The sequence below is a fragment of the Triticum dicoccoides genome, chromosome 7A, assembly GCF_002162155.2.
Source record: "Triticum dicoccoides isolate Atlit2015 ecotype Zavitan chromosome 7A, WEW_v2.0, whole genome shotgun sequence".
In the NCBI taxonomy this organism is placed as follows: domain Eukaryota; kingdom Viridiplantae; phylum Streptophyta; class Magnoliopsida; order Poales; family Poaceae; genus Triticum; species Triticum dicoccoides.
Window position 1 is genome coordinate 688,784,745 of NC_041392.1, and position 11,145 is coordinate 688,795,889.

Here is an 11,145-nt window from a genome sequence, read left to right on the forward strand (position 1 = left end):
ATGCTCACTGACAGAACTGTTCTCCTCCATCTTGCAGCTATAGAACTTATTGGAGACTTCATATCTCTCAATCCGGGCATTTGCTTGAAATATTAACTTCAACTCCTGAAACATCTCATATGCTCCATGACGTTTAAAACGTCGTTGAAGTCCCGATTCTAAGCCTTAAAGCATGGCACACTGAACTATCGAGTAGTCATCAGCTTTGCTCTGCCAGACGTTCATAACATCTGGTGTTGCTCCAGCAGCAGGCCTGGCACCCAGCGGTGCTTCCAGGATGTAATTCTTCTGTGCAGCAATGAGGATAATCCTCAAGTTACGGACCCAGTCCGTGTAATTGCTACCATCATCTTTCAACTTTGCTTTCTCAAGGAACGCATTAAAATTCAACGGAACAACAACACGAGCCATCTATCTACAATCAAGCATAAACAAGCAAGATACTATCAGGTACTAAGTTTCATGATAAATTTAGGTTCAATTAATTTACTTAAAGAACTCCCACTTAGATAGACATCCCTCTAATCCTCTAAGTGATTACGTGATCCAAATCAACTAAACCATGTCCGATCATCACGTGAGATGGAGTAGTTTCATTGGTGAACATCACTATGTTGATCATATCTACCATATGATTCATGCTCGACCTTTCGGTCTACGTGTTCCGAGGCCATGTCTGTATATGCTTGGCTCGTCAAGTATAACCTAAGTATTCCGCGTGTGCAACTGTTTTGCACCCGTTGTATTTGAACGTAGAGCCTATCACACCCGATCATCACGTGGTGTCTCAGCACGAAGAACTTTCGCAACGGTGCATACTCAGGGAGAACACTTCTTGATAATTAGTGAGAGATCATCTTATAATGCTACCGTCAATCAAAGCAAGATAAGATGCATAAAAGATAAACATCACATGCAATCAATATAAGTGATATGATATGACCATCATCATCTTGTGCTTGTGATCTCCATCTTCGAAGCACCGTCGTGATCACCATCGTCACCGGCGCGACACCTTGATCTCCATCGTAGCATCGTTGTCATCTCGCCAATCTTATGCTTCCACGACTATCGCTACCGCTTAGTGATAAAGTAAAGCATTACAGCGCGATTGCATTGCATACAATAAAGCGACAACCATATGGCTCCTGCCAGTTGCCGATAACTCGGTTACAAAACATGATCATCTCATACAATAAAATTTAACATCATGCCTTGACCATATCACATCACAACATGCCCTACAAAAACAAGTTACACGTCCTCTACTTTGTTGTTGCAAGTTTTACGTGGCTGCTACGGGCTTAAGCAAGAACCAATCTTACCTACGCATCAAAACCACAACGATAGTTTGTCAAGTTGGTGTTGTTTTAACCTTCGCAAGGACCGGGCGTAGCCACACTCGGTTCAACTAAAGTTGGAGAAACTGTCACCCGCAAGCCACCTATGTGCAAAGCACGTCGGGAGAACCGGTCTCGCGTAAGCGTACGCGTAATGTCGGTCCGGGCCGCTTCGTCCAACAATACCGCCGAACCAAAGTATGACATGCTGGTAAGCAGTATGACTTATATCGCCCACAACTCACTTGTGTTCTACTCGTGCATATAACATCAACATATAAAACCTAGGCTCAGATGCCACTGTTGGGGAACGTAGTAATTTCAAAAAAATTCCTACGCACACGCAAGATCATGGTGATGCATAGCAACGAGAGGGGGAGAGTGTGATCTACATACCCTTGTAGATCGACAACGGAAGCGTTCGTTGATGTAGTCGTACGTCTTCACGGCCCGACCGATCAAGCACCGAAACTACGGCACCTCCGAATTCTAGCACACGTTCAGCTCGATGATGATCCCCGGACTCCGATCCAGCAAAGTGTCGGGGAAGAGTTCCGTCAGCACGACGGCGTGGTGACAATCTTGATGTACTACCGTCGCAGGGCTTCGCCTAAGCACCGCTACAATATTATCGAGGACTATGATGGAAGGGGGCACCGCACACGGCTAAGAATATGATCACGTGGATCAACTTGTGTGTCAAGGGGTGCCCCCTGCCCCCGTATATAAAGGATCAAGGGGAGGAGGCCGGCCGGCCCTCTATGGCGCGCCAAGGAGGAATCCTCCTCCTAGTAGGAGTAGGACTCCTACTAGGAGGGGGAAAGAAGTGGGGAGGGAGAGGGAAAGGGGGTGCCGCCCCCCCTCTCCTAGTCCAATTCGGACCAGGGGGGAGGAGGCGCGCGGCCCACCTTTGGCTGCCCCTCTCTCTCTCTCCACTAAGGCCCATATGGCCCATTACTTCTTCGGGGGGGGTTCCGGTAACCCTCCGGCTCTCCGGTTTTCTCCAAAATCACCCGGAACACTTCCGGTGTCCGAATATAGCCGTCCAATATATCAATCTTTATGTCTCGGCCATTTCGAGACTCCTCGTCATGTCCGTGATCACATCCGGGACTCCGAACTAACTTCGGTACATCAAATCTCATAAACTCATAATATAACTGTCATCGAAACCTTAAGCGTGCGGACCCTACGGGTTCGAGAACAATGTAGACATGACCGAGACACGTCTCCGGTCAATAACCAATAGCAGAACCTGGATGCTCATATTGGCTCCTACATATTCTACGAAGATCTTTTATCGGTCAGACCGCATAACAACATACGTTGTTCCCTTTGTCATCGGTATGTTACTTGCCCGAGATTCGATCGTCGGTATCTCAATACCTAGTTCAATCTCGTTACCGGCAAGTCTCTTTACTCGTTCCGTAATACATCATCTCGCAACTAACTCATTAGTTGCAATGCTTGCAAGGCTTATGTGATGTGCATTACCGAGAGGGCCCAGAGATACCTCTCCGACAATCGGAGTGACAAATCCTAATCTCGAAATACGCCAACCCAACATGTACCTTTGGAGACACCTGTAGAGCACCTTTGTAATCACCCATTTATGTTGTGACGTTTGGTAGCACACAAAGTGTTCCTCCGGCAAACGGGAGTTGCATAATCTCATAGTCATAGGAACATGTATAAATCATGAAGAAAGCAATAGCAACATACTAAACGATCGGGTGCTAAGCTAATGGAATGGGTCATGTCAATCAGATCATTCACCTAATGATGTGATCCCGTTAATCAAATAATAACTCTTTGTTCATGGTTAGGAAATATAACCATCTTTGATTAACGAGCTAGTCTAGTAGAGGCATACTAGTGACACTCTGTTTGTCTATGTATTCACACATGTATTATGTTTCCGGTTAATACAATTCTAGCATGAATAATAAACATTTATCATGATATAAGGAAATAAATAATAACTTTATTATTGCCTCTAGGGCATATTTCCTTCAGTTAGGGTTCTCTAAAATTCACTATATTAAGAAAGAAAGTCTCTCGGGGTTTAGGGTTTTCTCGTCTGCCGTCGGCGCCCGCCGCCGATCCTGCCTTGTCTCCTGTGGCTTAAGGCCATGGAGATGCAATGGATCCTGGCCAGGCGAAGGGCTCATACTTTGTTTTTAGATGTTTTTTAGTCTGTTTAGGATTTGTGTCCTACTCAGAAAGGTGAGGCGACGGTGGATCCCTGAAGATGGAATAATATTCTTCCCATCTAGCCCCATCCCAACGGTGCGTCTCACGTCCTCAGAGGACGTGTAGAGGTGTGTTTTGATGACCCACAAGTGTAGGGAATCTATCTTAGTCTTTTCGATAAGTAAGAGTGTCGAACCCAACGAGGAGCAGAAGAAAATGATAAGTAGTTTTTAGTAAGGTATTCTCTGCAAGCACTGAAATTATCGGTAACAGATAGTTTTGTGATAAGATAATTTGTAACGAGTAGCAAGTAGTAAAAGTAAATAAGGTGCAGCAAGATGGTCCAATCCTTTTTATAACAAAGGATAAGTCTGGACAAACTCTTATATGAAGTAAAGAGCTCCCGAGGACACATGAGAATTATCGTCAAGCTAGTTTTCATCACGATCATATGATTCGCGTTCGGTACTTGATAATTTGATATGTGGGTGGACCGGTGCTTGGGTGTTGTCCTTACTTGGACAAGCATCCCACTTATGATTAACCCTCATTGTAAGCATCCGCAACTACAATAGAAGTATTAAGATAAACCTAACCATAGCATGAAACATATGGATCCAAATCAGCCCCTTATGAAGCAACGCATAAACTAGGGTTTAAGTTTTTGTCACTGTAGCAACCCATCATCTACTTATTACTTCCCAATGCCTTCCTCTAAGCCCAAACAATGGTGAAGTGTCATGTAGTCGACGTTCACATGACACCACTAGAGGGATGACAACATACATCTCATCAAAATATCGAACGAATACCAAATTCACATGACTACTAATAGCAAAACTTCTCTCATGTCCTCAGGAACAAACGTAACTACTCACAAAGCATATTCATATTCATAATCAGAGGGGTATTAATATGCATAATGGATCTGAACATATGATCTTCCACCAAGTAAACCAACTAGCATCAACTACAAGGAGTAATCAACACTACTAGCAACCCACAGGTACCAATCCGAGGTTTGGATACAAAGATTGGATACAAGAGATGAACTAGGGTTTGAGATGAGATGGTGCTGGTGAAGTGTTGATGGAGATTGACCCCCTCCTGATGAGAGGATCGTTGATGATGACGATGGTGATGATTTCCCCCTCCCGGAGAAAAGTGTCCCCGGCAGAACAGCTCCGCCGGAGCCCTAGATTGGTTCCGCCAAGGTTTCGCCTCGTGGCGGCGAAGTCTCGTCCTGAAAGCTTGCTTATGATTTTTTCCTCAACGAAAGACTCCATATAGCAGAAGATGAGCATCGGAGGGCCACCATGGGGCCCACGAGGCAGGGGGACGCGTCCAGGGGGTATGGCGAGCCCGCCACCCTCGTGGCCAGGGTGTGGCCCCCCTCTGGAACTTCTTGCGTTCAGTATTTTTTATATATTCTGGAAATAGCTTCCGTGAAGTTTCAGGACTTTTGGAGCTGCGCAGAATAGGTCTTTAATATTTGCTCCTTTTTCAGCCCAGAATCCCAGCTGCCGGCATTCTCCCTCTTCATGTAAACCTTATAAAATAAGAGAGAATAGGCATAAGTATTGTGACATAATGTGTAATAACATCCCATAATGCAATAAATATCGATATAAAAACATGATGCAAAATGGACGTATCAGTCTTCGACGGATCTCACGTGTTTTGGTTGGTGTTTGTCTTTGGTTGATCTGCGTAGATCCGGTCTTTGTTCGTCGGTGTTCATATGTTTATAAGTTAGATCATTTCAATCTACGACTCTCTTATAAACTGCGGTTGTTGTTGTGGTGTGCTGGTCCTTTGATGCCTCAACACGACGACTTCCGGACTGACTACTACAAAAATGTTTGCTCGGCGCCGGTGTGAGAGGGGCGATGATGACGCGCGCCTTCGACTCGTTCCGGTGTTGTAGTCGTCGCTAGCTGATTTATAGATATAGATGTAATTTTTGTCACTTCTCTTATTCTTTGTCCCATCATGATGTTTGATGGTTGATGATAGATAAGAAGCTTTTTTTAGAGTAGATAGGAGGTTTTTGCAAAAGAAAATTCATCACTACATTTACAAAAAGAGATTCCCAGGGGTAAACTTGTCAAAACCGTGAAACAGTCGGCGACGCCCACTTGCCCGTGGTTTGGTCTTTTCCGGTGGGCAAAACCGTCTTAAAAAATAAACCAGTTCCCAGCCCGAGACGGAACGGAGCCGTGCCGACCTATTTGCGGATAGGCCCCCGGGCCGACAGCTATATTTACCACCCACCTCCCCCTCCCCCAACCTTCGCGAGACCACCCCGCACCCCACCCACGCGCGCGTCTCCACCGGTCACGGCGAACGGCGAGCTCCCCTCCGACCACCGCCGCGTGTCTGGGTAAGCATGGCGCGGGCGCTCTCCTCCCGGGCGGCGGCGACCCTGTCCCGGCGGCTGGGGGCCCGGCCCGCGGCGGCCGTGGCCCGCCGCGCCAACCACACGCGGCGCCCGGGCGCGGGGGGCGCGATGGTGCTGGAGCTGGACGCGGCGGGGGCGTCGCCGGCGGCCGCGGAGGGCGCGGGCGCGCTCAAGCGGCGCCTCGAGGAGGCCATCGACGGCGCCATGGCCCGCATGTCCGAGCCCGAGTGGGCGCCCTTCCGGCCCGGCACCTCCTACTACGCGCCGCCCCGCCCCGCGGGGGCCGCCCTCGGCCTGCTCGAGCTCGTCACCCGCGGCGGCGGGATCGGGGTGCTCCCGCCCCCGCTCTCCGACGACGAGGCCCGCGCCGTCGCCTCCTCCTCCCGCGGATACCCCTGCTCCGCCTACTTCGTCGACGGTGAGCGGCCGTCCCGCCCCAGATCCCCCATTTCATTCCCCCTCTCCAAGTAACAATTAAAAATAAATAAATCAATAAATAATTCCCGAAACGCCCCAGAATAGGCACCTATTTGCAGCGCAAGGACAGCCGGTGGAATCCACTACGATTTAGAAACTAGTCTTGCTCTGCGATACAAGCTCATGTGGCCCTGTTTAGCAATTTACCGTAAAATTCGATTCTTCCGGGCTTAGTGATCGAAGTGATTAGTGCGATAAAATTAACAAAGCATAAGTCAAGTGCATTTCATCTCTAGTTCTCATCTTGTCATCAAAACAAAACATTTATCAATTGATCACACACTGTGTTCTTGCACCTGCATCCTTACTAAAACCTGGATTAATCCTTATGCAGGACGCTTCCCGGATGAGGAGGTGGAGGGATTGGTAGAGGATGCAGATCTAGCTGAAGAGGACTGAACTGGAACCGCTAGTTTCATCGCACTGGGTGAAGTGGGGGATCAAGAAAGACCTGTCTGTTTTATGTTTTTATTATTACCTATCTATGGGTTTCTGCTACTGTACATATGTAGAACACATGAATTCATGCCCTTTCATGAGGAAATAAGAACTTAACTGAATTCGTGTAACCTTTTCTTGTCATGTGCAACACTCATCAATATTGAGATCAGTAGTACTGTGGTCACCATCTCTTGTGCTACTGCCTGACTTTTTGGGTGAATTGAACAGTTTCAGTTACTGGTGATTTTTCTAGGTTGTGTGATGATGATGTTAAACATGCTCATGTGTTTGCGGAGATGTGTTAGATAGTGGAAATTGTGTCATGGCATTCAAATGATTGTATCATCTCCCAAACATGTTACACAATTTCCATAAGGTTTACAGTATCTACAAAGTTCAAACTATACAAGTTGCTCCTCAGAATTAGAAGAGTGGTATACGACTGACCGAAATTAGAGTAAGATACAGCAAAGATTGCGCAATTCAGGCTAAATCTGATTGTTTTGCTTTGGCGGATTTGCCGTCGTGACGAGAGCACTGAACGGATCTCCGAACGGGTTGGATAATCCGGCATTCACGGCGTACTGAGCCTGCTGCTGCTGGTATGTCTGTGGCGGCATCGCCACCATCTGATGTTGTTGCTGCTGCTGCACCTGGAAGTAGCCATGCTGCTGTGCCTGGTAGTACTGCTGCTGCCCCATCATGGCGAACTGCACATTCGATGGCGGCGCGAAGCTGTTGGACATGGCAAACGGGTCATTGGGGTCAAATGGGTTCACCGTGACGCCGCCGTTGTAGGTCACACTGGCGATTTGCTGCCTCCTCACATCGTCTTCGTATAGGCTGTCTAGCAGCAGCTTGTCGAACCCTCCGGCTTGCTGAGCAAATGCAGATGAATCAGTAAAATTGCATGCAGTTATATGCTGTGTTCGGCATTGTGGTACCTTTTCAAAAGCACTTCTTTTGTTTCTGATTTTGGGGATTGAATACTAATTTGAGAAATTTCTGTTTTTTGGGGATTGAAAGTTTTTTTTTTACTAATTTGAATGTAACAGAAGAATATCACGAGAATTGATAAAATTGCCCGTAATTAACTAGATTCTGCAGCTCAGCATATCACAACTCAACAAATGCAAACTGAGCCAACTAGTGAGCAGTGTAAAATCTTATGCAGAGGTTGAATCTAAAGATATAGCAACATATACATACCACTTGGCTGACAGCTGGTTGGCTTGTGTGGTTACTCTGGGCAGCGACCAGTGCCAATTCCCACCCAGCTTTGTCAACGGCAAACAAGTCTAGAGGGGCCGAGGCATTGTTCTCACTCCCTACATTACTCACGACGTCATGATGTGGTATTTAGCAGCAGATACAACCTTAAACATTATAAACATTCTAGAAACATAAAATAGCACCAATGCAGATGAAACTTATTGGATCACAACATAATTGCTACTTGTGGTTTTGCTGATTACATCCAGTACATACCTGGTTCCACGATGGCAAGAGCAAGTGCGTTGCTTTGTTCAAGGTTTGCAATCATGGGGTGCAATTCTTCATCCAAGTTCTGCGAGCGGCATAGGAGCAAGTGTGTAAGATTCAAAGAAGCAGGCACTAATTTGGCATGAAGGCAGAACATAGTGGATTGGAGTTACTAATAGATCCCCAGTGGTTGGCTGCAATGGTGGGGGTTCATCTTCTTCTGAGAGAGTGGTATATGGTGGCTCTTCTTCAGGTGCAGCTTCTGCTGGCTCTTCTTTCTCCTCTTCAACCGGTTTCTCGGTTTCCTGTGGAGCTTCATCTTCGTGGTCACTAGGTGAACTCTGCTAGCAACAGCAAGAATTAACAGAACAATAGTGGATTTATGTTGAGTGTCTTGATTTCCTTTTTGCTTGCAATTTTACTGACAATGAACGCACTCACCACACTCTTTCTCGTGATGCTGACACTGGGTGCTTCTCTGATGTACTCTTCCATAGTTGCAAGGAATGAAGAAGGTGGCTGCATATCAGTAACCCATCAACATATATCACTATATGTCTAAATCCTCGCACCCAGAGATTTAGTGCACATGAATTGATTGACATGTATAATCAGGAGTATCCAAGAAAATAATAGTTGCGAATACGACTATAGGTCATGGCCAATTGGGAGCTATTGACTGCTATATACATAAATATTCCCTCTGTATTCTCTTAAGACATTGATGAATATTGAATGGATGAATAAGCACACCTGCCTCAAAGTAGGAAACTGGAAAGTCTTGGCGAGCTCAAGATTTTTGCAGTAGTCATAATACGCAGAAAGCTTTTCTGCCTGTGAAATAGGCAAAATCAAATCATGGAGTGACATGAACTGGTTAGTTTACCAACAATATGGAAGGAGAAGAAGAAGATGAAAAAAAAACCTGACTTTCTGTACCTGCTGGCCAGCTCTTTTATAAATTTCAAGGGCCTTGATAGCATCCATTTTTGCCATATCAAAATACTATCCAGACAAGAGAAAAAGAACTGAACTTATGTTCACAAATTGATTATGGGCATACACGGAACACGCAGGATGACATTCAGAAGAATTGTATAGAGTACCATATCAACAAGATTGATGATGCCGTCATTTATCGAACAGTATATTTTGAAGCTCTCCTTCAAAACCTGAGGCCCATAAAACATCCATACGATCAATAGGAAATACATACTATTTGTGAACTAAAAGGAGAAAAGCATAACAAATTTGGTACTTACAAGGGCTAATGCATATTGTACAAGGTGATTGGTGCAGGCTGTACCTTCAGGCTGCGACAGTGAAGAAGATGAACAAGAGGAAAGAATGGTATCAAAGAAGCGCGGTCTTCCTATAATCAAACCTGGCAAGAAATAAGCCGTTGTAGTAGTTTCTGCAATGCAGGCAACTGATCTAAAAGATCTTCACATGGAAGGGTTCTTGTTCTACTGTGTGCCTGGGGTAAATGTGCCAACACTCCAACATTACAGTCATGACAACCAAATCAGCAAAACCATAATGGGTGTTGACTGTTGGGACTGTATGAGAAATCAGTGTTTACCTTGCCAGAAGCCTGGGGTAATTTCACCAGACGATCGGCTTCGACGTCGTATTTTAGAACCCCAAAGCATTCGACACGTTCATGTAGGTAGAATGCATACAGGCGAACCCAAGCAGAGGAATCCCATGCTGACAAAAGGGGGTGGAGGAGAGCGTCGCATCAGATACCGAAATAGAAGAGCGGGAGCTTTCGTTGGTTGCTGCAGCTCAGAATGACGCGCGATAGAACAAACCTAATGGGCTCGAGTCGTCCCTGAAATTTGGAAGCTGCAAAATGTTTCCTCTGTATGAATAGCTCAGGAAGTCATCTTTGAATGACCCGTCGCCTTCTCTCAGTAACCTATGTATCACTATCAATGTTTTAAGCGCAACCTGTAGCAAACATTACTAGTCAATGCACGCCCTTTTCGATGCACCAAATGAATACTCCTTGCTAGTTGTTGTTCATGCATCTCACAATGGACAGAAAGGAAAATTAGGAGAACCAAGAGAGAAGGGATGGAGATGACTGAATCAAGGACCATCAATCGGCATAGATAAACAAACAAGTGAGGAACAAGACCCACTATCCAATTCTTGGTCTTGGACAATCTCCGGGCCAATGTACATATGGAGTAGGCGACGTCGGCCCGCGGGCGATTTGCCGAGTTCGCAAACATTATCCCTGCATCCGGCAAAAAGAGTTTACCAAGGCTGCATGGATGCTGCATTGCATGGTCAGGAAGGGGAAACCACTCACTCCTGAAGTGCCGCTCCTTGGGCGGGCACTCCATGTGGTTCGTCGCCTTCACGATGGCGATATCCAGATCCTGCAAAGATCAGAAATTTCTGGGGCGCATTAGCAATTGATGTGTCAATTTGCAGGATAATCAGACAGATACAGGAGGAACGGGATGCAGGATAATCAGACGAACACATATGAGTATGCGGCAACCATTGCAAGGGATCGGAGGAGCTGACCTTGTACTCGCTGTTGAAGTTGGCGAGGCCAACCTTGGTGGAGTCCTTGAGGGCGCCGTAGGCCTTGCGCCAGGTGCCGGACCCCATGACCGCCATCGTCGCCCTCGCCCCGGCTCCGGCCCCCGCCCCGCCCCGCCGCGCCCGCGGTCCAGCTTCGGCAGCCGCGCGCGCATGCACGACGGACGATGGTACTTAGCCCGGTGCGCCAATTTTAGCAAGGGGGCGCCAATGGAGGGAGAGGAGGTAGGCGGGCGTTGGCCAATTTTTTTT

At 46.7% G+C, this 11,145-nt stretch overlaps 2 protein-coding genes across 3 annotated transcripts; one reads left to right on the top strand and one right to left on the bottom strand.

The window, feature by feature from the left end:
* The first annotated feature begins 5,821 nt into the window (after positions 1 to 5,821).
* On the top strand, positions 5,822 to 7,036 carry LOC119330779. Its single transcript, XM_037603908.1, has 2 exons — positions 5,822 to 6,352; positions 6,746 to 7,036. The coding sequence occupies exons 1-2, from the start codon at positions 5,923 to 5,925 to the stop codon at positions 6,808 to 6,810; spliced, it is 495 nt and encodes a 164-aa protein (XP_037459805.1). The 5' UTR covers positions 5,822 to 5,922; the 3' UTR covers positions 6,811 to 7,036.
* Positions 7,037 to 7,158: 122 nt separating this feature from the next.
* LOC119330778 (putative clathrin assembly protein At5g57200) lies at positions 7,159 to 11,022 on the bottom strand. Of its 2 annotated transcripts, none has more exons than XM_037603906.1 (15): positions 10,876 to 11,022; positions 10,655 to 10,724; positions 10,482 to 10,579; positions 10,149 to 10,287; positions 9,917 to 10,044; positions 9,719 to 9,811; positions 9,597 to 9,647; positions 9,441 to 9,506; positions 9,274 to 9,339; positions 9,088 to 9,168; positions 8,776 to 8,853; positions 8,508 to 8,678; positions 8,341 to 8,419; positions 8,062 to 8,180; positions 7,159 to 7,730 (listed from the first exon to the last, which is right to left on the bottom strand). In XM_037603906.1, exons 1-15 carry the CDS (start codon positions 10,969 to 10,971, stop codon positions 7,341 to 7,343), a joined length of 1,725 nt encoding a protein of 574 aa, XP_037459803.1. In that variant the 5' UTR covers positions 10,972 to 11,022; the 3' UTR covers positions 7,159 to 7,340. The 2 variants fall into 2 exon arrangements, with proteins under 2 accessions (XP_037459803.1, XP_037459804.1); XM_037603907.1 differs by having other exon boundaries at positions 8,508 to 8,675; positions 10,876 to 11,021.
* Positions 11,023 to 11,145: the final 123 nt, after the last annotated feature.

What these genes read in the sequence shown, in the direction of transcription:
- LOC119330778 (XM_037603906.1), bottom strand. Translation starts at nt 10,971, where the DNA reads ATGGCGGTCATGGGGTCCGGCACCTGGCGCAAGGCCTACGGCGCCCTC. An exon ending in CAAGGAGCGGCACTTCAGGA is followed by an intron (nt 10,580 to 10,654) that starts GTGAGTGGTTTC and finishes TGCCGGATGCAG; the next exon opens with GGATAATGTTTGCGAACTCG. An exon ending in GCATCACGAGAAAGAGTGTG is followed by an intron (nt 8,679 to 8,775) that starts GTGAGTGCGTTC and finishes TGCTGTTGCTAG; the next exon opens with CAGAGTTCACCTAGTGACCA.
- LOC119330779 (XM_037603908.1), top strand. Translation starts at nt 5,923, where the DNA reads ATGGCGCGGGCGCTCTCCTCCCGGGCGGCGGCGACCCTGTCCCGGCGG. An exon ending in CTCCGCCTACTTCGTCGACG is followed by an intron (nt 6,353 to 6,745) that starts GTGAGCGGCCGT and finishes ATCCTTATGCAG; the next exon opens with GACGCTTCCCGGATGAGGAG.